We start from the raw sequence: 27,792 nt of genomic DNA on the forward strand, positions 1-27,792 counted from the left end.
CACTTTTGTTGCAGATAGTTAACCGGTCTTTTTTTTTTTTTTTCCCAGTCCTCAATTCTCCAAGTCTACATTTATAAGTTAACAGTGTGACTCCTGTTGTGAAACTGGGGAAAGAATGTCCACCTCAATTTAAACTGGAAACCAAAGGATGCTTTCACATCAAAGAAATGATCAGAAGGGCTGTGTCACATTCCAAAGCCAAAAGAAATTAACAAGAATGCAAACACGATGGATAATGTACCACTGCCACGACTGTCTGCCCACAGTGGAAATTTCAGCGACGCTGTCCGCTGAAACGGCCTTCCATTTGCCCGGTTCCTCGTCCAGAGCCAAGTTTCTGTGCCATGCCACCTCTTGGAGGGGGTCCTCTTCCGTCACGGTCTCGCATCATGCCACCACCCACTATTCCACGGGGACCCCCGGGGCCTCTATCATTGCGCCGAATATCCCTACGATCATCGCCTCCACCTCGGGTCTCTCTTTCACGAGCAGCTCTTGTTTTTTTCTCTTCCACGTTCAAGCGCACCTCACCCCGGAACATAATAGGCTTATAGGGAAAAGTTTTCAAGGCACATGTTAGTCACCATTTCACAAAGATCGTTTACACAAGGCATATGAAAACACTGCATTTGCTGCATGCTACAGTCTACCTTCACTTACATGCCAAAGACAAAAATTAAGTGTTAAGGGTTCCCTGCAACACACAACCTCAGCCCTAGAAGTCTACAGTAAATGGAACAGCATTTTAAAATTCATTCGACATGCAAGGAATTAAAATCTCTTTCTCAAGTAAGGGCAGGGGTTGTCTTTAGACTCTTCACTTCAGGGCTCATGTTCCTGAAGAACTGCTCTACCAGGTCTTGCTCCCACATACTAGAAATGAAAACTGCTGTTTTCTCCTCTCCCAATTCCTCATGTCACAACAACAACTAACCTCGCTTCTTTTTCTTGCCCCAGGATGTACAATTCAAAGATCTAGGCAATGGCCTTCAAAATGTCACATACCTGGCTTTCAGCTTAAAAGGATCTCTAAAAGTAAGCGTTGAGATCCATGCAGTGTCTATGTGCAGAGCTAAAAATCCTGAATTCCCTACGATGCAGTTTGAGGAATGCTGGCACAGCTAATCTAAGCCAAAATGATCTTTTTCTGACAACTGTCGTCCCTGAATGAATGCCAGGAACAACAGCAACACAAATGGGGACAGCCCACACTCCTCGGGGTTAAGGCATTCAATCCATCTTGTGATATCTAATCAATGCCAATACTTACTTTTGCAACTAAAATTCGCTGGACTGGCTCAGAATCATCAAATACCACGAAACCAAAATTCGGCAGTTTTCCTCCCACTCCTTTAGTATTTATGCGGAGTTCTACCACATTTCCAAAGCCTGGGAAAACATAAAGGAAAAGCCATGTCATCAAAAACCACAGTGCCAGCTCTACCACTGCTCTGCTTGTTCCAGACAACACCTGTAGAGTTCCATCATGTAGAAATTCCCCCGTGTGGCCCTAAGTGAATGTTATGTGACTTTTCCTTTTAGAGTTTTTCCTTTTAGTCTCTGCAGCTGAAATTGTTACTTACTCATAAAGAACTCTTTCAGTTCACTCTCATCAATGTCATGTGGCAAGTTCCCAACAAAGAGCTGGTGGCTGTCTGGATAGCGAATTATTCGGCGATTATCTGACTCATTCTGCTCCATGTCCCCTCTCCCTGCCATCAACAGAAAGAAGAAGGTAGAGCCACTGAGGTTACAACATGCGTGTAGACTCTGATGAATGCATCTACAAACAGCACTGAGAATAGTCACTCAAACAATTCTGTACCTTCAGCCCTTGGGCTTATATTCACCATGGGTGACACAGGGTGGAGGATACTATCTTCCTCTTCACATAGTCCTGACAATTTTGTCACCTACGAGCACATCTCTATCACATTTTTTCTGTAATACCACAATGTATTTGTTTTCTATTCATTCATTTTCCATGGTTAGGTTAAATAAATCCATGTTAACTGAAACATCTGGCATATCAGGTAAGTTTGTGTAAGAGGTTCCTGTTATATCTTAAATCATGATACTGAAGAGGAACTCGCCACCTATTACAACATACTTTTTCAAAGATTTGGATTTAGGTCATCTCATTAATTCTTTAGCACAACACCACTATCCTTACTTGGGCACTCACATTAAAAACAGTGTTTGCCAGTCACCCCTTCTGGCTTTAATATTCCACCATTCTGTTCCAAATACAGGAGAGCTCCTCATGTTCTCTCTAGCTCAACCAAAGTATGTTTAGCAGCACATGAAATAAAATCTTCCCCTGTATTTCCCTACTAAATCGTCCCTTGCCTTGCAGTGTGACAGCAGCACACTGTTACCCCTTCTGTACCCGAAGTATTACAGCGTAGGTATGTGCCTCTTTCTCTCCTCGGCTTCCCCCACAAGCCCATTTACAACAAGCTTGCTAGCGTGTTTGAAAGCTTTCCTTAAACAAATAAAATGGCTCGCTGACTTCCTTTGAAAATAAGACTATAGGGCTGAAGTTCTAACATTTGGTCAACTGAGATTTCAGCTTTTTCTCCCCTGCCCCTGGTACCTCCCAGCATAAGATCAGAATGCAAACACTCGGGCGCTGTTACATGCTCTCTGTAGGACTTGCACTACAGTTTTGCTGCACCTGTATCCAAGAGTAGCAGAAATGAAGATTTGCAACTTCATTTAACCACAAGTTGTAGCTTTTGCTCCCTGCTACAGATGACATTAAAAAAAACCCAAGAAATGTTAACTGCTAACAGATGTCATGGTTCTTAAATCCTTTCAGTTTCGGTGTTGCCCCAAGTGAAGATATATTTGCATTATCCAAGCAAAAAGAAAAAAAGTACTTTTAAGCCCAGTCTGTACTGCAGTTTGGCATACACTTACTGAAAACCGTAATTACAGCCAATTTTAGCTAAAGCTGGTGCAGAGGCTTACAGTCACTGAGGCTTAACCACTTCTGCAGGCAGCGCTTTGCCAAAACCCTGCCAGCTTTACACTAGCGCTTCAGGATAGTCACAAACATCACTTCCCCCTTACAACTCGTGATTTCATTTCATGCTTAGGGAAGATGATGAAGTCATAAACAACCTGTAATTCTGGGCCTTTGACTAGATAGGTTTTGTCCAACTGCACAGAGGCTTGCCAAGTGATCAGGCTGGACTGAGGAATGCAACTCAGAAGACTTTGACATCATAACACCACTTGTGATGGCTGTCAGGAAACGTGCATGTTTTCTAGCCAGACCATCCTACAGACTTGAATACTTGGTATGAGTAAGAAAATAAAAAGAGCTGCCTGCTTATAAACTAAGACAAATATGAGGCAGACGAATGGAGAACAGCATTTTTGACAATTACACAAGATGAAAAAATATGTATAAAATTATCAGCTGACACGTTGTGAAGGTTTTCTTCTAAAACAAAGAGCAACAACAGGCATTTAACCCTTCAAAGGTTCAGCAAAATCAGAGGACATGGAAAAAAACCACCACATTTACAGACCTGTTTCAGAACTGCATCAAGCCACGTGAAAGGTACTCAAGCACATAAGCTAGTAGCCTGACTATGAAAAAAAACATTCCAACAAAACAGAAGCTTGGAAATAATGCCTTGAGCTTTGCAAGAACTCATCACCAGCTTGGACTTCTGATCACATTCCCTCATTTCTAGTTGAAGACAGCAGGAACAGACAGTTCATTGTCAGCCAAATACAATACAGGTATGGGCAAGATCCATCAAGGAGACACTTCTCATTAACTAGTCCCAAACAGACACACACATGCTGATCCACGTTACCTGGTCGAGGTCCTCGAGGTGGAAAACCCGGTCTTTCCCTGGGTCGCTGTTCACGTACCCGAGGAGGCTGAGACTGAGCTTCAGGTTTAGTTTCAACTCTTGGCTAAAACAGGAGGAGAATATGCATTATTAAACACTGGCCAGTAAAAAAACAAAACAAAAAACCCTAAAACTCACCAAACCAAAAAAAAACCCAACCCACAACACAAAACACAGATAAGTGGCATGCACAAAACTAACTCCAGAAGAGATATATCCATGTCAATATGGCTGGGAATATGTTGTCATTTTTTTACCTCTATAAATTCCTCTGTACCAATCCAGGACTGCAGTGTTCAAAGCAAACATCTCTCAATCAGAACATATCCCCGAGACACAGCTAAGGTGAATCTTCCATGTTGGACCGGGTGTTGAGACCCCAACACCCTGGAACTCAAGAATTCCTCAATCTGACTAAAAAGCCCGCATCATTCAACGGAAGCTTCCTCATGCCAAGATCAGACTTCACACATTAAGAGGCTGTGTGAGATGAACACAAAGAGATCTCTCCAAGTCTCTGAAGGATTCTTTTCCTCCACTGCAGAACAACTACAGGGAAACTACCACAAAGAAAGAGGAGAACAAAACAAAAGCCTTCTGAAGTGTAATAAGTATTTCCGATACAATAAAGCCCCCTGAAATGACAGTTTCTATAGACTACCTGCTGAGGGGAGTCTTCAACTTTCCTGATGTCAAGACCATGATGCTCAAAGGACATCCTTCAAATTCGCAGGAACTAAAACATCTATTCCAATTTTTGCAAGCAAAAAATGCTTTTAAAGATAATTTGGGGAAAAAGAGACAGAACAATCAAAAATATTTCTACACAGCCTGTTCGTTACTTAAGCAATTTCCACCATGTTTTAAATTCCATTTTCTGTACAATAGTCCAGCAGCTGCTGCTGTGCTGGGTTCTTAACTTGGAAAAACAAAATTATCCTTAGGAGCAGAAAGAAGAACACTAACTTCTGAGGAACACTAAACACAAGGAGAACAGCTATAGGCCCAGACTGCAGTGGAGAAGTGGCTTATGTGAAACACCTCCCTTATTTTCCTTTGAGGACTCAGGACAAGTGACGGTTCCAGCCAGACTACCTCACTGGGGTAAAAAGACTACTTTACAGGAAATATGCAGGTATTACGTACCAAATAAAGGTTTCAGCCCTCCTATTGCTCATGCTCTACCCAGCTAGGCATTAGCTTGTCCTTCCAGCATTGCTAGGATCAGTTTTTTAATTCCAAGAATCAGCTAGAAGAGTCAGCCTTCCTGTTGAATCTCTTTTCGTCATATCACCTCATGGGTCACTGGAGCTCCCCTGCCATCTTTTACTCACATATCTTTACTGCATTATAAATTATACCTCTAAAGAGAAACTCGGTACATTCAGACCTCCATTTCTTAGATACTTATTGCTATCAGGGTTAAGTACTCAGTTCTTCCGTCCCTGTTGATTTCTAAGAAGAAAAAGGGCAAGAAACACTGACTTGTTTAACTCCATAGCTGTACCAAAACAGGAACAGAACTGGTTTCTAACCAAAGCAGTATGTGCACATCCTTAGAGTAGTGCTGAGTTAGTACTTACAGAGGCTATATTTTTAACTTGATAAAAGGTGGGGGAAAAATTGGGAGTGATGTGGAGAAAGGAATGAGAAGGACAGTTAACAGCAGCCTTTTAACATCACAGATGCTGGCTAGAACAGCATCCCAAAGGAGCCACCCATCCATTGGGGCCACCTACTGTCCTCATTTACATGCACAGTACCTGACATCAATGGATCCAGAAGAGGAAAAAGCTGCTGCTGATTTGTGACCCCTTGTAGAAATTGTTCACGTGCCTTTTCTACCAGTTTTCTGTATGCCATGTCTGAGAAGCGTGCAAGAAGATGAGCTGAGAACTGACTAATTCTGTCTCCAGAAGAGCCAAGACTTTAAATTCTTGCCACTTAAGAATCATTCAGAAACTTCCATGCAGAATTACTTAAACACGGTCACAGCAAAAGTAATTGAAAAGGCAGAAAGCATGACAAGCTGTATAGGCAATGCAAAAGAGTTTTAAGTGGATGCCTCTAAGCTATATTCTGCTCTCCTATACAGGTAATTTTAAATGATTCTTGCTGTCATATTACAAAAATCAACCCTCTCTTCTGCAAATCAATCATAACTAGAAAAACAATTTTGGTTTTGCATAAGGAAAATCTATTCTGTACTAGAAAAACCACAGCATTTACTGCTTAAATACTACCTCAATGTTCAAAGCCCTCTTGAAGCTGATGAAGACAGACAGGCTTCCCAACTCGTTACACAGCCATGATTTGATTTCCATGACAGCCCTGACAAACCAGAAGTAACACCACACAAGGGGTATTTTTTCTTTTTTTCCCCTCCCTTTATATTTTTCTCTGTTTTCTTTTTTTAACCTGCATTTGGTTGAAGGGCAATCCTAGACAGGCTCTTCTCTGTCAGTAAAAAATTGAGAAAAATATCAGTGCAAACCCAACAGATGCAGTAACCCTGCTGCTCTACTGAGGTCTTTTAAAACAGGTTGGACATGAGCTACTCCAACACGCAGTGCTTTGGTGTGCAGCATCAGTAGAAGAGATTAAAGCACAAATTTTTATTTTAAGGATTTTTATAACATGGAGGCAGCTGAACTGAGAGTCTCGGACCATCTCACACCAGCTTGGCATGTGCATGACATCAGCAATCACCCAGTCAGACCTTCTTTCCTTTTTCTCCTCCTCCCCCAACCAACCTAGGAATGGGAAGACAGCATTGTCTTGGCAAGGAAATATGAATCCTTCCATTCCTCACACAGTCATAAGTTGGTACAGGGTTCTATGACAAGTTAATTATAAACCGATCATGAAATCCAGTGTATTTCGGTAGACATTTGCATTACAAGACCATCTTGCACCTTCTTGGAAATGGTGCTATCGTTTTTCACTGCTGGCGCACTTCTGGCAATGAAATACCCCCGTCGAACACAGTTTAGAAAACTACCATTTTGTGAGGAGGGGTTTTTTCCTCCTTTTTTTTTTTCTCCGTGTAAACAAAACCATGTCCCATTAAGATAGATCAAAAAAAGTTCAGCAGTGATTACTTGTTTCCACATGAACAGATTTTAACGTCACAATCATCCAAAGTTACACCTGTTACATGTACGTGCCTTTGCTTGCAACAAGGTGAGTGCATTAACATTTAAGACACAATTAATCTGTGCAATTTTAAGTCAAACAAATTGCTCTGTTAGTTTAAGAACTGAAGCAGTTTGCAGAAGTAATGAGACAATCCAAAGTGTTCACAGATGGGTTACCTGTGAGACTGGTGCTTTAACATGGGGTGGAATTCCAGAGGAAGAAACAGTACCACTAGGAGGCAGGTTTTTACTGGTCACTGAAGCCCAAGAGAAAGCCTGCAGGAAAGGCAACACACCTACACTACTAATCATCGCAAACCACTGATTTTCCTACAGGGAAACTCATCTGCTGAAAATACACTTTTGGTTCACATTGAACTATTAAATAATTGTTGCGCAAGCATTACAACAAAGATACACAAAGATTTGCAGTTCTAGCTGTCTGGGGACTCCAACAGTGTGGAGCAAGTATGTACCGTACCCACTGTCACTTCTTGAGTGAGCCTGGTTCCCTCAGCATCCCCAGATTACTGCTTTCCATGATGTAACCAAACCACGGACTGCAAACCCTGTAGCGTTATGTGTCTTCTACACAAAGAAAGAAAGTGGATGCCAGAAGTCAGAAGTAAAAATGAAGAGGAAAAGGATTGAAAAAAAAGATAGGGGACACATGCTGGAGCTAGAAAATGACCCCTCTCCAGCTTTCACCGGTTCCTCCCATCTCTTTCAAACTACCTAGGTGTAACTACATCAGATGATACATGGGTTGCATGATGGTTTTTAAGATTAGGCATCCTGCCTCTAAGGGAGATGGTAATTCACGGAATCATAAAATACTTTGGGCTGGAAGGGACATTTAAAGCTCACCTAGTCCAAACCCCTGCAATGAGCAGGGATATCTTCAACCAGATCAGGTTGCTCAGAGCCCCGTCCAGCCTGGCCTGGAATGTCTCCAGGGATGGGGCACCCACCACCTTTCTGGGCAACCTGGGCCAGTGTTTCACCACCCTCACTGTAAAAAATTCCTTCCTTATACCTAGTCTGAATTTACCCTCTTTTAGTTTAGAACCATTACCCTTCGTCCTATCGCAACAGGCCCTACTAAAAAGTCTGTCCCCATTTTTCTTATAAGACCCCTTTCAATGACCTCATATCGATTCTGAATGTATACTGCCAGCAATCTTGCAAGTGTCAATGCATTATGGGTTTTCTCAAGGAAGTACAGTGGTTCCCATTGTATGAGATTTTTGGTGGTGGTAGCTTGAGGTATTTTCTTAAAATAAATTAACTCCATGTTTAAAAAGTTTTATACATGCAGAAAACCACACGCACACTTTACAAGAAAAGCATTCTATTTACAATAGTGACTTCAGCAGCACTTTAACCTTCTTTCCTTTTTGAGTGAAACTTCACATTTTCACAAGTTCAAGGTTTAAGTCTAACTGTTCATACAGCATGATGCTGAAAAGAGGTACCAGTTTGGCCAGTCAAAAAGGCTAAGTTCAAACCCAAATTTGCACCCAGAAGCAAAGACATGAATCTTAACTAACCTTTGGTGGTTCTTGTGGTAGTGAAACAGGTTCTGCAGGAGGTGGAGAGGGAGACTTCTCTTCTAGCTCCTCAAGAGTCTTCTCTTCTTCAGCTTTCAGCTCCTCGGTTTTTGTTTCTGATTCCAGTTCCGGCTCAGGTTCATGAGATGGTTCCTCTAGCGCCTCCTCTATCCCATTGCTACAATAATCAAATGCACTTTATGCAGCTCATCAATTGCTTTGTATTTTATGACTTTTTATATAAGCTATGCTATGGTAACGGTTGGTATTAAAAAGATTGTTCTGCTTCCAGTTGCTACCACATGGCAGCTACATTGACAATACTGTGAAAAGTTAAGCCCTGTAGTTGCATACAAAGCCAACTTTGTTCCTGCTGAAGCAAAGACATGATTTACAATTCTCTGCAGAGAATCTGAAAATTACAGAGACATATAAATCCTTGGGTGCTTAAGAATTGCTGCTCCTAAAATAATAGAAACATGGAGAGAGACCAATGGAAGATTCAGCTATACAGAGAAATGAAGCCAATTTTGGAATGAAACCTGCAGCTGATTTACAAAAACACCATGTAAGTTCACTGCCCAAGGAGTTGCAAGTCTTGTTTATTGAAAATAGCACATAACTTCTCCACTCTGCGTGTGCAAAATGGAAGGGATCTGAACATCTTCACTTCTCTCTTCAGTCACCCCAAAAGTTTACCAAATTCCACCTACTTCTGCCTATGCAGCTCCTGCCATGTGTTAGCCTATGTCTAAGTGACTATCTAATGAATCTTGCCTTTGCAACTTCTTTCCAATTGGTACAGTAACCCCAAAACATGACTTAACTCTTTTAGGCACCAAAAACTTCCCAAGTCACTGCCAGAATTCCAGCAGACTCTCCTCTTCTATAAGGTTTCTCAGGAAAAGCATTATGTGACCTGCATTTAGTCTTACCAATGATGCTGGTAAGACCTCATCTAGTGATGTCGTAATTTTTTTTTTTTTTTTCGAACAAGGAAAGCAGGTGATCAGTTCTAGCCCTTTAAACTATGTTTCAAAAAAACCCACAGGCTTTTGATGTTGTTTGGTTTTGTTTGTTGTTGGTTTTTGTTTTTAAACAAAACGTATTTTTCTTGTAAAAACATAAAGAAACCTTTTTCTTTAATCTTGTTTAGTTTTGAAGACACTTGGGGCATAAACCCATTCCTCCAATGTAGCTGTACAGCAGCTTCTCAGAAAGTAGACCTTCCTCTCAACTTCAAATGCTACCCAAATTTGAGAGGTAATGTATCATTAGCCACCCCCTTGTTAAACCACCTGTTCCTATAAATTACATCATGCAACTCACGAAGTTTATATAATTAAGACTACATTAAGTCAGTATACAAACATGGTTGCTACCTTTCACCTCACATTTGAAACCAGAAATGAAAATAACTTACAAACATAACAACAGCCCCCACTTCCTCTCTCCCTTCAAGAATCAATGCTTCAAAATAATACGTTAACATAACATAGATCCACATCGAGTTAAATGTAGTTTCCTACACTTCCTGCTAAATCACATCCAGAATCCAAAGCTAAAGCAATTCTGCTGGTTTAGTTAAAAAAGCAACTTCATAGAATAAAATTGACTTCTTACGTTACAGGATGGTTTTCATAGTAAGTACTGCTTGCATTCTCTTGCACAGGTTCAGGCGATGGTTGTCTTTCCTCCTGCTCCTCTTCCACCTCTTCCTCAGATTCTGACACAAAAATAAAACCTTCCTTAAGCACCTCTGCAAGCGTACACAAGCCGCACTTAAAATAAAAGGAGATCAAACTAGTAGTAATCAAATTAAAGCTTAATCAACAAAATAAGGTGAAATCAGCTGCAAGAAAAGGCAGAAGACCCTTCCACTCATTTAAGAGGCTTTGTTTCTTACTATTTTCACAAAAAGGAGAAACTAGAAACATATTGCTACTAGAAAGTTCTGGGAAGAAGGTTCAAGGGTCTTTGAACGCAGCACATGCTTTTCATATGATGGCAGTAAAAGAGAAAGATTGCATTGTTAACTCATAAATCTCAGTACCTAAAACTATGATTAACCTCAAATACAAGGACGATTTGCCGAAGATGCTTTGTTCCATAGAACCAACATGAAAAATGTCCAGAAACTATCACGTGAACACATGTCCATACATCCTGGCTGTACTTTCCTTTGATTTGCTTTGCCTCAATGAACAGAGGGGAAACAATCCACCCAAACAGTAAGGTCAAGTTCAGCTTGTGAGTAGAAATGAGTTGATGAATGTGATGATGCTATGAATGTGAATTACATCTCATATTTGAAAAGCCAATTAGATTCTTTCCTTCAAATCACTTGATCTACAAATTCGACTGAGCAGAGAAATCAAGGCTACCTGATGAAACTAATTGCAGCAAAAGTACTACTGCTTGTTATTTCCATTCTGTACCAAGCCTCACCCACCCTGAGCCAGTTTGGTCCTTCAAGGAGTAAGGTACATCTACACCACCTTAATTTGACATAATGTTTTGGACCAGCAGATAGTTCCAGCAACATAAGCTATACTGCCTGCCTCAGTCCCCTCCCAAATTACAATGCTCTCTGAGAATGCAATATAGGTTGTGTTTTTCCAGCTCCTCTGTACACTTCTGAAAGCTCTACACATGTGCTAGAGGAACAAGAACAAGACAAACAAACTCTACATCACAAGTACAGTTCTTCTCACCTTCATCAAGTTCTCCTTCTGAATCCCCAAATACTTCATCTTCATATCTGAAGATATCATTATGGACATAGAACTTGTTCGGAACAGACCCCTGTAAAAGAGCAGCATGCTGCTTTTTTTTTTAATCCTATAAATTAGCAGTCAACAACATGGATGGATTAGAGATATAAACTTTGAGGCACACACCAATATTTTGGTAGAAGACTATTTCACTAATGCCATTTTGCAAGTGGTACCTCTTCTCTAAGCAAACAATCGAACAGTGACTTCCGCTCAACTGAAAACAGAAGTTTCAAGCAGAAAAAACCCACTTTTGCTAAGTCACGACAATCATAGGTTCTAACTAAACATAAAGTCCCTCAGTTTCATCAAGGAATCTGAATTTTCCCTATTATGAAAACTTACAATAAAAAAATAGAATGAGCTTTCACAGGGAGGCTGTATGCTTACAGCATTCCATAGGAAAGCAACAAAGACATTCAAGAAGATTCTGAAACATTATTTATCAGCCACACAATAGTTTGTGATGAAGTGGAGGAAAAGAACTATAAGGAACACAAAACACCCTTTACCCTAGCACTGCTCTGCTTTTGCTAGGAGCTAAATTTGAGCAGTAACTTGTGCAGCATCAACCCATACTCACATGTGCCAGCAGACTTTAAGAAAACTGCACTAGAGACTGGATCTGCAGAGCTGATTTTTTTTTGTTTGTTTTTAATTTATTTGTGCCAATGGCAGCTCCCAAATGCAAGCTCCAATTTGCTTTGCTCTACTGCTCCAATATCTCAAGTCTGAAAAAATAAGCCAGCTCAGGATGGGTCCAATATACCCATTTCTCTGCATTCATATACTGTGACACATTTAATGACAGCCTCTGGGCCAAGCTCTAAAATCCAGATCATATCTTTTGCCCCAGTATGACAAGTTGTAGCTACAGGTCAGGCTTCCATCATCATTAGTTGTAGTTAAAACCAATTTTATGTATACTTACTTCTGGAGCAAGTACAAAGGTCTGCATGAACTTCCTCATTGGCTGCCCGTTGTTTGACAGCTCTCCCATGACTTGCACAACCACCCCATCGCTCAGAGTAGCATGAGCATCCACATGACGAATCTTGGTGTGGCATTCACTGAACTGTAATGACATCACTTTCTTGTGTATCTCCTAGAAACAGAGTTAAATTTCAGCTACGTTGAGTTTTGTACAGAGCTTTAGACCTTTTAAGTACCTTTTAAGTACTTTTAAGTAACACAAAAAAGCACCCCACTGAAGCTCTGGAACAAGGAATTGTCTTTCCCTGACAACAGTCTACCTGAGCTCATGTAATTTTTATTCTGGAGTTTTCCACCAGAGTTGAAGTACTTCTCAGAGTAGTCAAATAGCTTACAACATGCTATCCACTTTTTCCAGCTGTATTACTACACAGGACCTATTTTAAGGCTTTCATTTTATAAACAGCCTGTGAGAGGGAGAGGATTTACCTTGTGTTTAAAAAAAAAAAAACCAACGACCACTCCTGCAAACATAAACCCCCATCTGTATATCCATGAAGTACCCAAACATCACAGGAGCGGGTAACATCTCCACTGCCAAGATTTTCCTACTGCCAACCCAGGTTCAGCTGGCAAAAGGAGAAGAAACCAAACCTGCCCTGGGCTAAGAGCAACGTTGCTCAAAGATGTGGGTACCACGTGAACAGATGCCCCTAGGTAACAGACATTATTCTGAGAAAAAGCTACAACCAAAGCAAAAACTTATGTTTCCTCGACTTATTTCACTTTTATTCCTTTTGAAGAAAACTCCACCCACAGGAGAATTTGGTATTATAACATACAAAATTCAATGTAAGCCACAAAGATCAAAGTCTCCTTCCCAAGGAACCACTTCTAACTGAAATAAGGCTAGTCTAACAGGTCCTCTTGATTTTGTTTCCCATCCTCAATGTATTTGCTGCCATCTAGATGCAAAGCCAATGTATCAAACACAACCCACAGTAACAACAGCAACAATCAAGCAAAAAAAAAAATCAAGCCAACAAATTCCTATCTGCCTCTGAACAGAAGGCAGTATTACAAAACATTATTTACCAGATAAGAAAGTCAAAGTAGTTGGTTAAAGAAAAAGACTGATTTATACAGGAAGTTCTGAACATCAATGAGGACCACAGGACTCATTTTGATACGCACAGCTTGACCATACACTGCTTCTTGCGGTTTCCCACTGGCATCCAGTCCTCCATGGACATAAGAAGAATTCCTGCCGTAAAACCTGCACGTGAAGAGATGTAAAGGTCATAGCAATGAAAAAATAGAAACAAATCCAGCAAATATTTTAGCCAAAAGTTGTACAGCTCAATGAATGCATCAGGAATTCCAGCACAAACAGCAACTCAAGATGTATTTTCCACTTCCAAGGCTCCCAGAATACAGGAACAAACAAGCTCAATAGTCAGCATTTCAGTTTGCCCTATATCTATCTATCTATCTATCTATCTATCTATCTATCTATCTCTAAAGCTCCTACATCAACCTCGGCCTTTGATTTCTTTCCTTTCAGGAAGGCGGCTTGAAGGTTCCCTGTGTCAAAATCACCTGACTGTGTTAAAGCTACACGGTCCAGGCAATGCATTAGCCTATGGAGGAACAACCCGTGTGCCTCTCCTCTGAATGCCCTTTTCTTCAAAGCTTGTGGCAGCAGCGAGGGATTCTCTCTTGGATTCAGTCTATACAACTTGGCTATCCAGGCACCCAGCCTCCTCATCTATTCTGCTGTATGTCTGTCATTTCACACTTCAGCTTTCTCAGAAACAATGGCCAAAGAGCTCATTACAAACCTCCAAACTATTAGAAAACACCAGATTCTTCTTTTCAGCACCATAGCTGAATAAAAAGCCTCCACAAGAAATGCTGTCTGAAATCAAGTGTTATAAACAGCAAATGAAAGAAGGCCAAACAAAACTACATCTTACTGCTGCCATGCCAATGGATAAGTTCAGTAGTAGATGTAGCCCAAAAGCAGCATTTTCTCTATCTTTCTTACAGTTAGACAGTGAACAATATTTCATTTGTATTAATTGCAACATTTTTTACAGTAATTGAATCACTACTTATAGCAGCCTCCACTGTGTAACTTTTGACACAAGACTAATATTCCACGTTTATGCTACCCGACAAGTAGCAGTGTCTTTTTGGTCTTGTAAATAGCACAAACCTTTCGACCACTCAAAAAAACCATGCCAAACCAAAAAACCACCATAACAACAGAAAAAAAACAAACAAATTCACCAACCAAACCAAACAAAAATCCTTTCTCGACCAAGCTTCTGGATTGGATTTCAAAAACTTTTATTTTTTTATATGTAATATACGTACACTTGCTTCCAATATTTTTCTTTCCACTTCCAAATTTCGAGCCCAGAACAGTTTTAAGTTTTGTTTTGGATTTTTACTGGCAGGTTATAAAGTATGTGACACATGCTTAATATTTTCTGCACATTTAAATTAATAGAAGATCAGGCAAAAACATAATATCACACCCTTTTTTATTTAGAAGCACCTTTTGCCTAGGAAGTGATTGCCATGAGGTCTCAGTCCTAACACTTGCCTTACTTCTACTGGATACCATTATTATCCACCCTCGTACTGCATATATGAAATAAAATTTTCATTAAGTTCTTCTCATAAACTCACTGTCACACAGATTGGCAAGGACACAGAACATTTATCTCTAGCTAAACAAGCCAACGCAAAGGGTCAGTTTTAACATACGGAATTAAACACTACCACTTCCACATTTGCATTTCTAAACCTAGAAACTCTTCCCAGTTCTACTCTCCTGAAAATACAAACCCAGGATTTTAACTCCTATGACTATGTAAAAAAAAAGTCTGGGAAATAGAAGATTGTTTTCTTTGGCACCAACTGCATAACCACGTTTTTGAGCATGGTCCTGCACTTTCCTAACAGCACAGAAAAACAAAAGTTCAGTTGAGGCAGCACACAAGCAGATAGGAAAACATATTTTCACTCTTTAAATTCCGAAGTAGACTCTCTGACAGTCAGCATATCTTACTAAGTGCTTTCACAGGGAGACCAAGAGTTTAAACTTGCTTTTAAGGAACCGTTCAAACTCTTTGGTAGGCAGAAAATGTAACAAGTGGGAAATGCAGATCAAAAAAGGACTAAATGTTGAATCCCCAGCTATAGGGAATTATAGATTTGAAGTTAAAGAGCCAGGAAAGCCACACAAATTAACCTAAAGTGCAAGACACATGCAAACTACACTGAGTAACACCCATTGGAGGGCATGCTCATCTCTGCCTACCTGCAACCCATGGATAAGCTTTAGATAATGAATTGTGACAGGATACTTCGTGCTGTCAACAAATAACTTAAACACTTGCTGTTCAAACTCACTGCCTGCAAGAAGGAGTATGTCAAGCACCAGGAAACCATGAAAACCAAAATCCTTCCACTGCAGTGAGCAAATTGTTCAGACTAACAGCAAGAGGAAGATGGAAGATAAGATGCCCTCTCAGATGAACATCACTCATAAACAATGTGGGGCCAAAGAACAGAAAGGCAAATGTCCTCTGTAAGTGAGCCTTACTAGAAAAAAGTAGTCACCTACGTGGTCCAAAAAAAGCGACAGCAGTGGCAGAGACTAAAGATGGCTAGAAGACATTTCCTACAAGCAACTCAACAATCAGCTATGATTTTAACAACTTGTTCAACCAAACCACATCAAAACCTCTAGGACAGTTCTGTCCAGAGGTATTTAAGAGAAATTTCACAGATGTTATTTTCAGTGACATCTGTGCCAACTTTCAGATTGACAGAGAATATTCCTGAGCCCAGAGTATCACCTGCATATGGGGAGTTTGCCTCATGAGTGTCTATCCAGCTCCCCCAATCTCAGCAGGGCCATTCCAGGAGACAGCTAACCAACCAGCCATCAACAGCACCTCCGCCTTAAAAACGAAGAAGTGTAGTGTCTCTGGACTAGAGCCCTTGATGAAAACACAATTTCCTTAAGAAGGTAGACTCTACGGACAATTCCCTGTTCCCACTCAACCTATTAGGCATAGAGCATAATTTGGAAAGCTGCATGTCAAGAGTTGAGTCAAGCCTGAGATTTAGAGGGGTGGGAACAATATCTAGTACCTCCCATAAAGCATCAAAGTTGTCTTCAACAGGCCACAGACACCATTTTTCCCCACATGTAGATTTCTGCCAATGCCATATCACCGCAATCTAGAAACATCGGTCTACATCCCAAACGTACCAGGAACACAAGCTCCCTAATGCTTCCATATTCAGGGAAGGCAGAGGGAAGGTAAACCTGGAAGAGCTGGCTGTCCGCCTTGGACTGAAGCAGTCAGGGAGGAAAAACATACCAACAGTATTTTGCTTCTTAAATCAAAATGCATACACCCCCTTCAAATCCTGCCAAGGTTAGAGTCACAATCATTACAGGTAAACACTCTTATGAGCAAAATCAGAGACTATTTTCAACACCAGGTTTGAGGCATGGTGATTTACCCCGATATACAGTTTAACTGCAATTGAAAATAAATGTTACAAAAGCAAAAGACAATCTCAGTGCAGAATTGATAGCATTCTCGCTCTGCTTTTGACATCAGGCTGGGAAACATGGCCTAATCAGCCCTCATAAACTCTTCCCTGTATCTTTGTTTACAGAAACAATTTTTGGGTTACAGAGCAAAATGACAGCACACTTCAACAAGAAAATTGTCTTAATAACTTGGGCTTTTCTATCATTCCAAAGTGACTCTGCTGTTCAATAGCAGGAGTTTTGTTGCATCATCGCTCACAACATAACTGTTGCCTTGAAAAACTGGTAGAATCACTCTTTAAGTCTGTTAAAAGAATTTCAACTGCTTGACCTTTATAGGCAATGGATAATAATGCGTATCAACAAGATGCTAACTACTGACGGACCTGCCAAAGAGGTGCCTCCAAGGCCAGAGGTCCTTTCCGATGCCACTTGGGGAGAACACCCAGCTATGATACGTACCTAATGAATGTAGTTCTTGGGTCAAAGAGAGATGACAGTTTGTATGTCAGGTATCAATGTGTTATATGAACATATTTGCCCAGTTGTTAATTTGATCAGTCTCAGTTGTTGAAGTTTTGAGGGTGAGAAAAAAAAATTCTGCAATGGCTAAAAAACCTGCTTTCAACTTCTGTTAGATTACAAAACATAGATTCTCAGATGCCTTAAAAACTAGATTTAAACACAGAAAACAACATGGTTCCACAGTGGTTCAGTGATTTAATTAAAAATGACACCATTCATTTTCCTTAACTCAAAGCTATAGATGAAAAGAGGCATTATTCAAAACAGTGAATTCTTAAGTAAGCCATCTGAGAGCTTTAACTTGTTCTCCATCAGACAGTCCAATTCTTCACCATGAACCTTATGTCAAGTTCTCAGACAAGACCAACCCAAGCAGTGATTGCTTTTTTCCTTTTTATACACAGGCAAAGCTACTTTCACCTTTATTTATTACAAGTCTGAGCTGTTCTAAGTCCAAATGTGGAAATACAAAATCTTAAGTGACAAGCTGCATGTAGCCAATCAAAACCAGAAAAATAAGGGGAAAATACCAAAACAAACCAACAACCAAACAAACCAACAACAACAAAAAGGAAGGAAGAAACACATTCAGAGTACCACTTAAAGGATGAACACAGGTAAAGAAAACTACTGTATTTTCCACCTACCTTGTCCAGGCCATGACATTTATACTTAAATCTCCAATTAAATCTCCAGTCATAATCTGGGGAAAAACTTTTAAGAGGCAATGCAAAATATGGTATCCTGAAATAATAAGCATGCTTGTTGTAGGTACTAAATGCAAGTGCTTCCATTTTCTTTCCTTTTTTTCTGTCTTTTTAGGCAAGTATTTCTGGAATATGTCCAAATTACCATTTTATCAGCTAAGAAATAGCTCACTTTTCCACACAGGAAATACCTTGCTAACATGCCATACAACCATATGGTCAGACTTGGTTCTTGAGCCTGAAGAGTTTTCAGTAAGATGAAATAGTTTTCTAAGAGCCCAGAAGTTAGTGACGTCTGTTTCATGACATACTCAGAAATGAATATTTATCTGATTTGTAATGAACAATACACATTTTTGTACAAAAACATTAGTCACTTTGTGTGTGCAAGTGTTACCTGTGCAAGAAGTCAGGAGCTTTATTTAGCAGAGTGTAGTACTGTCTCACAAACTCCCGCCCTACGAGCAGGGGACTTGGCTTCTCCATCACCATTTCTTTGGTATGCAGTGTCAAATGCTGTAATTAAGAACATTCATATTAGTTTGAAGACAACCCTCATAAAAGGGTGACCATAATGATGTTAGAATTGAAACAATTATGCGAGTAGGAAGTTAATTCACACAGAACTTCTCCACCAATTCAGGACAACCTCTCCCACCTCCTTTGAGTAAATAGAAACATTTCAGTCAATTCATGTGTTACTTTGACAAAGAAGGAATAGGGGAAACTAAGTCCCTTAAAGAACAGGTGCTTTAAAAAAACAAAACAAAACTAACACAAACCAACCAAGGAACAAACAAACAAACTGTTAAAAACATCTACCACCATTCATGTAACACTTTGGCAATAAAGAGATGAGCAATTAAAAATCCAAGTTCAACAGCACTGCAAAACAAACAGGAGTATACTTTCCTAAGTTGGACAGTAATATTCCTTTATCTCAAAGTGTACCTGCTTCAAAAGGCTACTCTCACATCTGTAGCACACAGGTGGTAGCACTGATATTCTGAAGTTATTATTTGAGCTGGATTCGCATTCCCTGTAGACTGAGAAGGGAAACCTTTATAACTCAGAGATGACCAAAATCTTAGGTACTACTTGTCCAAGCTCACTGCATTTCACATTTGTCATAGAATAATTTATTTCAGAAAGGACTTCTGGGGGTCACCTGGTTCAACTCCAAGGGCCGGTTTCTAACATGTTGCTCATTAAAACAAGTTCTGGATAAGATTATTTGCTAACATGTAAACAGAACTCCCATTTGTGTTTGTGCCTGTCGGCTGCCATTTTATCATCAGGTAGTTGAAGGCAGCAGTAATGTATCACCTCCCCACGCTGCTCCTCTGTTCTTCAGGCTGAACAAGCCCAGCCCTCTCAAAGCCTCCATTCTCCAGGTGCTCAAATCCTCTGTGGAAGGGAAGAATTACTTCTGCTGACTACGCTCCTGCTTGTTCGGCCTTGAACACAACTGCCCTCATCACTGCAAATGTACGCTGCTGACTCAAATTCAACTTTTCTGCCAGGATACCAAGGTCCATTTGTGCAAAGCTGCTTCTTACCCAGTCATGTCCCAGCCTTTACTTCTGCACGCAGTTTTTCCATGCACATGCAGGAGATGGTAATTTGCCTTTACTGAGCTTTGTGCTGTTCCTGTCAGCCTATATTTCCAGGCTATCCCTCCAGAAACTTGCTGTGGATCACTCTAGCCCATCATCCAGGTCATAAGAAAAGTGTCAAACAGCATTAAACAGCATCAGCCCCAGTATTGCTCCCGGAGAAACTTTGCTAGCAGCCAGCTATCAGTTGGACTTTGTATCACTCACCACAACCTGTTGATCCTGGCTGTCCAGTTTCCCCATCCACCTCATAGGGTAGCTGTCCAATTTGGCTTCAAGGGTACTACAGAAAACCAAGGCCTTACTGAAATTAAGGTAAACCACATTTAGAATCATAGCATCATTTATTGTACTTTCCTCTTCCACTGAGCCATTCATGTCATCACAGAGGGCAAGCTAGTTGGTCACTTATGATTTGCCCTTGGTATATTCACTCTGGCTGTTCCAAACACCTTATCCTTCACAGACCTCAACACGACTCCCAGGATTTGCTTTACAAGCCTCTCCAGGGACCAACAAGAAGCCAGCCAACCTATAACTTCCGGAATTTCTCCTGCCTCCAACAGTAGTTCTTCACTTGCTATACTCCTACCCACCCATCCTGTCTCACAGATCACCTGTGTCATAAAATGATCTTCAGCACTGTAGAAGTCTGTTTGATGGCTTGCCAGGACTTGATATGTTGCTTTTTTCAGTTCATGTCAGGAAGGCTGAACTCACTCATAAATACCAGGGCCTGCAATCATGAGATTCCCTCCCATTCTCTAAAGAAAGCTTTATCTACTTTCTCTCTTTCAAGTAACAAATGTGTAGACAAAACAGCAGGCAAAGAATACCAGGTCAAAAATCCAAGTTTCAAACTTGGAGATAATGCTAGAATAAGACTTTAGTTTTCTTACCAAAATAACCTCAGCCAGGCAATTCAACTCAACAGCAAATAAAAAAGACCGTTTGCAATTACAGCTGGCCAGGACATCAAGCACATGAAGTGAAATTTAGAGATTAACCTCAGCTCAAGAAGCGCCTGTAATAAAGTTAAAATATAAACAGGAAAAGCGCCACAAACATGTCAGATCTTGCATCAAAAGGGAACTCTGAATAAAAAAACCCAAGTACTTCGCTGAAATAGTTTACACTTAATGGATTGTCAAAATAATCTCAACCCAGCAATCCAAGCCACAAGACAATACCAAAAACTGTTCCCAAATAGAGCTAGCCAGGAATCACACTCGAAACAATGGCCTGAAAACCTTGTAGGCAAGGCAGCAGGCAAAGCCTGGAATACAAGTTGGAGTCAAAAAAATCAGAAAACTTACTTTAAGATTATCCAAAATTTTTATTATAACCTTCCAAGACTCTGAAACACAGTATTAGCAGGGACTCATGGCAAGCCCCTGGGAGGAAGTGATTTTGATAATCAGACCCAAAACCAACCATCAAGAACACTAAAGGACATCAAGAGCTTGAGCTCTGTGCATATTCAAAGTGGGAACCTCCAAAGAAACAAAAACTGAGCTATTTGGGGATCTTCCTAACATGACTCATGCTACAGTAATAGCACACACATGGGAATTTTACTTAGAAACCAACCTTAAAAGAACCTCAGTTTCTACAGGTAAGAGTATGCTATTTTTTTGCTCCCCTGCCCATCAGCAGGTGATGAACACAAAACTGATGATACAGTCATTACCACAAGCACTTGTGAGAATACACAAGGACAGAGCTTCATCCCTTTATTTTTTTATTAAAGAAACTATTTAAAAGCAGATCACAGCCAACACACATTCTTATGAATATAGCAATAAGAAAAGTATATATGTTAACAAATTGCTGGCATGCCGCAAGGAACACTGAACATGCCGCTGGATACAAAACATAATAATCTGTGACAAGTCATTACACTACATCAGATCTGTATCATACTAGATCTTTTCTTCACTGGAAGCTGTGCTATTTCAGGAAAGGCTGCTGAAACCTTTCAGAAAATCTGAGAAAGGCAAGTAAGCAATAATCACACACAGTCAATTCTTCCCTAACGACTTAAAACATAAGTTGGTTTACATGCTCAAAGAGATTAGTATAGTCCACCTCTGTCCATATTTCAAGTGATGGCACTACTGATTTACATCACAGAATCATAGTTTTTTACAGGATGTCTCAGTAAAACTCTTCACCTGTCTCAGTATTACTTCCTTTCATTATCTCTTCAAAGATCTCTATGGGGTAGCGGAGGCTTAACGAACTGTTCAGGTCCCTGAGACATTAAAAGGCAGTAAAATGAAAGTGCCAATACTCCTTCCTATCAACACGGGTGCTGTGAAAGCAGGTTTTAAAAATGTTAACATCTCCACATGTCCCAATTAGTATAGCACCTTCTTCAGGTCGAGGAGGTGTTTGGAGGTAAAGGCACCAATTAAATTTAAGCAAAAACCCAAGGCATTGGCATCAACAATTTAAATAGTCTAAACTCACAAAGAATGGTATCTCCATGTTTTGCTAGGCACTAACAGAAGCCCCATAGATAATACATATACATATACTTATTTTTCCAGTTTTCATTGGTACATACTCAAGAGTAAAGGAATAACAGCTACGAAAGAAGAATCTGCGCACTTGTCTCACTTGAATGAAATGAGCCACATTCTTACGTCAGCTTGGACAGCCACTGGGAAAGTGTCTTAATGAGAACTTAATGCTTGTGACACTCGAGTACATACTACCCAGAAACAAAATACTGAAACTGAGATGGCAAACACCAAAAATCAAGAAAATTTATCTACTAGTTTCTTTATGGTACAACTGTTGTGTTATAGAATGCCCCTCCATCACACACACTGATAAAAACCATAAGCTACACAGACAGGCTAACACCCATGCAATTGTTGCTCATCCACAAGTAATTCTGCCTACATCAAGCAGACGTAACAATTACCTAACAAAATTTAATTTCCACCATATTCAGTACTTCCAATTCCTGTGCTGCCAGAAAGGTACCCTGGATTTGCAGTGCATTCTTGAACCAAGGAGAACTGGCAGCCATGTGATACATTTTGTAATAGACTCTCAAACTGGAGGACCCAATGGAACATGGAATTCTTTTCTTCTCTAGACAAGGCTCAGAGGTAAGGGATACAGAGGCACCTACCTGAGGGTGCAGACTCCAAACCTGAGGTAACATGCACCAGTGCAATACTTCTTGCAACTTCAATTTGTACAACTCAAGTTCATAACAATTTAACAACAACTTAAGCCTACAGCCAGGACTGGATAAGCTTGTCACTGTTACCTCAAACAACCAAGTTCCTATCTTGAGTTATTGTCATGTTCACTTCTTTCAAGAAAACAAAAACAAAGGGAGAGTTAGCACAGAAAGAAATTTGTTATTTGCATGCAAAGATAAGCAAATGAACAAAAGCACAAAGGTTATTTTCCTCCAAAGAGCAACACTGAGTGCAACTGCTAGTTTCGAAATAAATAGTAACATTAATTTAACCTTGTCACAACATCAAAACTACATTCTGTTAGATTCAAATACAAGATTATTACAGACTTTCCTCAGCTCTGCAAAAACCATCTTTTGATGGCCTGGAATAACAAATGCAAGCCGTGACGAATATAGGAAGATGATAGCCTTCGCAACTAGATGAAACTGCTAAGGGATAAAACGATGAGATATAGCTCATATTGGGACATCAATGCTGAAGTATGTGGGAGTCAACTGCCGCAATAATTTCTCAAGTCCACACTGAATTAAGTGTGCAAATTCATTCAGCCCATAATCATCTTTATACATAAAACTTTATTTATTAAGCTGTGTTTGTCAGTTCTTCAAATAAATACAAAACCCACCCAAACTATCACCCATCAGTTTGCACAGGAGGGCAGTAGCAATTTGTTTCTGAAGTAGTACTGAAGGCCACTAAGTGCTGAGTAGTGAAAATGTTCACTGGCATACATCTTGCTCAATAAGCAGCTCTCACATCAGAGAAGCTTTTTTTCTAAAATATATGTATGCTTTCTCATTATTATTTCCCTTACCCATAGAAAAAGAAGTGTAAATAGTTATCTGTGGCAAGGCACTAAGTTACCTGAAGTGATGACTGAATTACCATATGGTGGCACACACCCTCAAATTTAGGTATCCAAAGAACAAACTTTGGCACAAAGTCTTTAACTCGACAAAAAGAGGTAATTCAAACCTACCTCCATCATGTTTCAAGACAGACCAACAACAGTGACATTGCCAGGATGCCCCACCAATTCTACGTTAAAAGAAAAAGCTGAACAGAGTTCTGAAAGGAGCTCAAGAAAGCATCATCTATACTTGAAGTTAACCTTCATCAAGACAAACTTGTAAGGTGTGGGAGGAAGACGCAGGCCTCTCCATTGGCTTCACTGAAAAACCATGAGCAAGTAAAATATTTCGCTTTACTGACAAGTAAATTTCATCCTCTGAACAATTCTTCCATAGACCAATTAGTCTGTGACCGTAAGCACACAGACACCAAGCTACAGTTTCACATACATCTGCAACAGCATGGCTTGTTCTGAAATCCAAAAGTCTGCAACTCATGTCCAAGTCGTAGATCAGATTTGAATATACCACTTAAACTGAAAATAAAATTTGGCAAAATGCTCTTGCAAATCAGAAAGATGCTCCCGACACAGTGAGCACATGACGTGAAGCCATGAGGGACACTGTGGTGTTTCCCACACCACAGAAGCCAAGAGAAGAAAAAAAAAGGAACAGGAGAACAGCTTTCATTATCTTGGACACATTTTTCCTAAATCCAAATTACCACTTTTAAACAGCTTTTCCTACTACAGACAAGCAAATAATGCCTTAAATAGTGTGCTTTCTACCACGATCCATAACCATGACTCTGAGATGCCACTACTGCAACCCATTGTGAGAGTAGCCACACCTTGAATAAAGCTAAAATACCAAACTGCAACTGACAGTCCAGCTAGCACAAGCTAGGGCATCTGTCATACAGCTCTGCAAAGGCTGGCAGGTACTCCATGGTAAAGTAAAAATAAGCATCGACTAAAAAGAAAAAATACTAAAAGAGCAATTGGAAGTTCCAAACAACTCTGTTCAGTACTGAAAGTACCTTCTCTCTCTTTCATGCTCTCCAAGGTAAGCACTCAGATCATCCTCCATCTGCAGTAAGGGCCAGCCAACCTGTATAAACTAATAAAATCCCTTTACTTTATGATCTGCTTCACCTAATCTGCTACAATCTGAACTGGCTGAGTCCCAAGGCACAGTATGCAGCTCTTTCAAATTAAGCAGTCCAGTGGTTTGGGTGTTGGTGTGTTGTTTTTTTAGTTTGGGGTTCTTTTTAATTTTTTTTTTTGAGAGAGGAATTTAATGGCACTCTATATTTTAGGCACATGACTATTAGAGGGGACCATCTTCTGGGCAGTTAAACTGCACCATGCAAAAAGGCTAACACCCACCCAAATAACAATAACAATAGCAACTGTAGTCAATGGTATCACACCTTCTGGGGAAGCCTCTACACCTCTGTATCATCATCCAATGCCAGGTTCAGTGCCTTTCTTCTGATATCTCATCAGATATACCTATTAGTCTGACATATTAATCTTTTCGCGTGTTCCTAAGTTGCAATGCTGTTCTTCATTTGTCAAATAGTCTCAAAAGAAATGACATCCAGTGTCACAACTACTACAATAAGAAGGAAGACTCTAATTCAACACTGTGTGTTAAGATACTGTGTTTCCTCAGCATATTTTCAGCACTGTAAAATATTCTTTAAAAATAACACAGTAGATGTATAATTGAAAACCTCAGTTCCATAAAGGAAAACACTTTGTTCGTAAGGACGCTGGCAGATAAGTAGACTGGACGGTCAGCTCATTCTGTTTTTTCTTCAGTTTAAGCAAGCTGTCACAGCAAAAAAAGATATTCTGGTACTGAAAAATTCTTATGATATAGATCGTGATTCCATACAGCGAGCCCACATCTGCCAATTAGTATATTACAAGAACATTTCAAATGGTAAACAAGGATTATGTCCCTTACACCCAAGCTACCAGAGCCCACAAGTTCAGCAGGATGTTGTTTCCTTAAGAATGAAAAGGCTTTCCTAGGGCAGGTATGGCCCTATAGGCATACTTACAATCACAATGAAGACAGAATGCCTCCTTAATTATAAATTATCCCTAACTTTGGAAGAGTTCCTTGCTAACATGACCTTCTTGGCTCAGAATGCAAGCTGACAAACCCTATACCCACTCACAGTGCTATGATAATACAGCTATACTATTTTGAGGAACTTAGGTATACATAGTAGTGCTTGCTCCATATTAATTCATTTTAAGTCTGCCACACAGCACTGAGCAGGACAGCATGGCCTATACCATAAAGTAACCATTTCTTCTAAGTTGGTCACTGATCTTATTCTGCTACTCCTCCCTAATTAAAAGCATCCATAAGAGAAATGGCAGTAGAGAGCACTTTACACAAAAAATAAATTCTTAGTAAGAGAGGTTATCTTTCCCCTCACACTCCTCCATCCCATTATAGATCAAAGAATATTAGCTTTAAAAATACAGGTTGCATATAAGTAGTCTACCTGCACAAAAACTGAGCAAGGAACAAAATAACTTATTCTGTTTCTTGACAGATCAAAAATATCTTGGGTATCTTTACATTTCTTTCTGAAACAAAGCAGAACACTTGCACACTGAACTTGAAATGCCTAGAGGGCTCAGGAAGTGCCAAACCCACACAGAAGGCCACAATTTAAAAAACTCAAGACGACTGACTAAGTCTTTCTGGTTGAAATCAAACAATCTTATATTCTCTCATTCTCTACCACATTACTTCTTTCATGCAGTGGTACTAGTTGGAACAAAGCTCAAGATCTAGGGTCAACCAGCTACCAAGGAATCTGAAATCTTTGCCCTGAGGATGCTCCTGTGCACCCACACTGGAACTGCAGTGACCTTTACTTTAGTCCTCCGAGGTTAAGGGGAGCAAAAGCCTGAAAACACACCAAGCTCAGCTCAGAAGCCAAACTAGAGAAGCTCACAGAAGATCCACTCAAAGCATTCAGATTTGCAGAATAAAAGGTGCTCATAAGAACTTCAGCCATATTATGTGTGAAAACAGAGATGCTCAGGTTGTGATAGGGAAAAGAGGAAGCAGAGAAAGGCAAAGTCCGCAGAGCTGGGAGAGATTTTACTGCCAGTGATGCTATCGCAGCATCAATTCCTAAGAGAAAAGGAGGGCTCAGAGAGCTGAGGATGGAAAGCTAAGGTTGCTTCTGCAGTGCAAATGAGACTGAGAAAGCAGCATCCTGCACGTGCCCAAGTCCCGATACCTCTAGAGGCCCCTGGGAGACGACGCATGAGGGGTAGAGAACAGGGCCGAACGCTGCAGCAAGCACCCAGTAACGCAGGGCTCGAGGCGTTACGCCTGGAAGCGGCGGGTAAGCGGGCGCGTTTTCCCCGGGCCTCCCCCCACCGCTCGGGGCGAGGTGGAAGCCAGATCGTCGGCTGGCAACACGCCGTCAAGGTGACGACGAACAAAAGCCCCCCCCACTGCCCGCTCCGCGCCCCGGCCCGGCTCCGCCGCCCCCGCGCCACACCGGGCGAGAAACCGGGCCGAGAGCCAGCGGCCGGGCCCGGCCGCGCCGAGGCGGGGCAAGCAGCGAACGGCAAAGCCAGGCCCCAGGGCGCTGCCGCCTGGTGGGCGCCTCCCGCGCCGTTCCCCTCAGCCCCGCGACCGTTAAACGGCCGCCCCTCCCGAACCGCCGCGGGGCCAACTCCCCGATCTCCCATCGCTCACCTAGGGAAAAAGTCTCAGGGCGCGGGGCCGGGGCGCGTCCTCCCCAGGACCTGCTCGCTGTCGGGCGCGGTGAGCCTGTCCCTCGGCGCGTCCCGCAGCGGGGGCAGGACGGAGCGACCGGAGCACGGCGGCGGCGATGTCACGGCCGGGCGGAGGAGGGGCGGCCAGGGCTCCGGTGCGCGCGTGCCTGTGCGCGCGTGCGCGGAGCGGAGAAAGGAGGGAGCTGGGCGGGGCCGGGGGGGACGGGGCGGGCGCGCCCGCCCGCGCCCCCCGCATT

The 27,792-nt window shown here is 41.1% G+C and overlaps 1 protein-coding gene across 2 annotated transcripts; it reads right to left on the reverse strand.

Moving 5' to 3' along the window:
• Nucleotides 1–177: 177 nt before the first annotated feature.
• On the reverse strand, nt 178–27,689 carry G3BP2 (G3BP stress granule assembly factor 2). 2 transcript variants are annotated; one of them, XM_065634476.1, is made up of 12 exons: nt 27,516–27,689; nt 18,478–18,596; nt 13,461–13,542; nt 12,265–12,438; nt 11,274–11,364; nt 10,183–10,285; nt 8,560–8,737; nt 7,187–7,285; nt 3,834–3,936; nt 1,584–1,712; nt 1,271–1,389; nt 178–547 (listed from the first exon to the last, which is right to left on the reverse strand). In XM_065634476.1, exons 2-12 carry the CDS (start codon nt 18,570–18,572, stop codon nt 275–277), a joined length of 1,446 nt encoding a protein of 481 aa, XP_065490548.1. In that variant the 5' UTR covers nt 18,573–18,596; nt 27,516–27,689; the 3' UTR covers nt 178–274. The 2 variants fall into 2 exon arrangements, with proteins under 2 accessions (XP_065490548.1, XP_065490549.1); XM_065634477.1 differs by lacking the exon at nt 7,187–7,285.
• Between the last annotated feature and the right edge of the window lie 103 nt (nt 27,690–27,792).

Source organism: Caloenas nicobarica, chromosome 4 (genome assembly GCF_036013445.1).
Source record: "Caloenas nicobarica isolate bCalNic1 chromosome 4, bCalNic1.hap1, whole genome shotgun sequence".
NCBI lineage: Eukaryota > Metazoa > Chordata > Aves > Columbiformes > Columbidae > Caloenas > Caloenas nicobarica.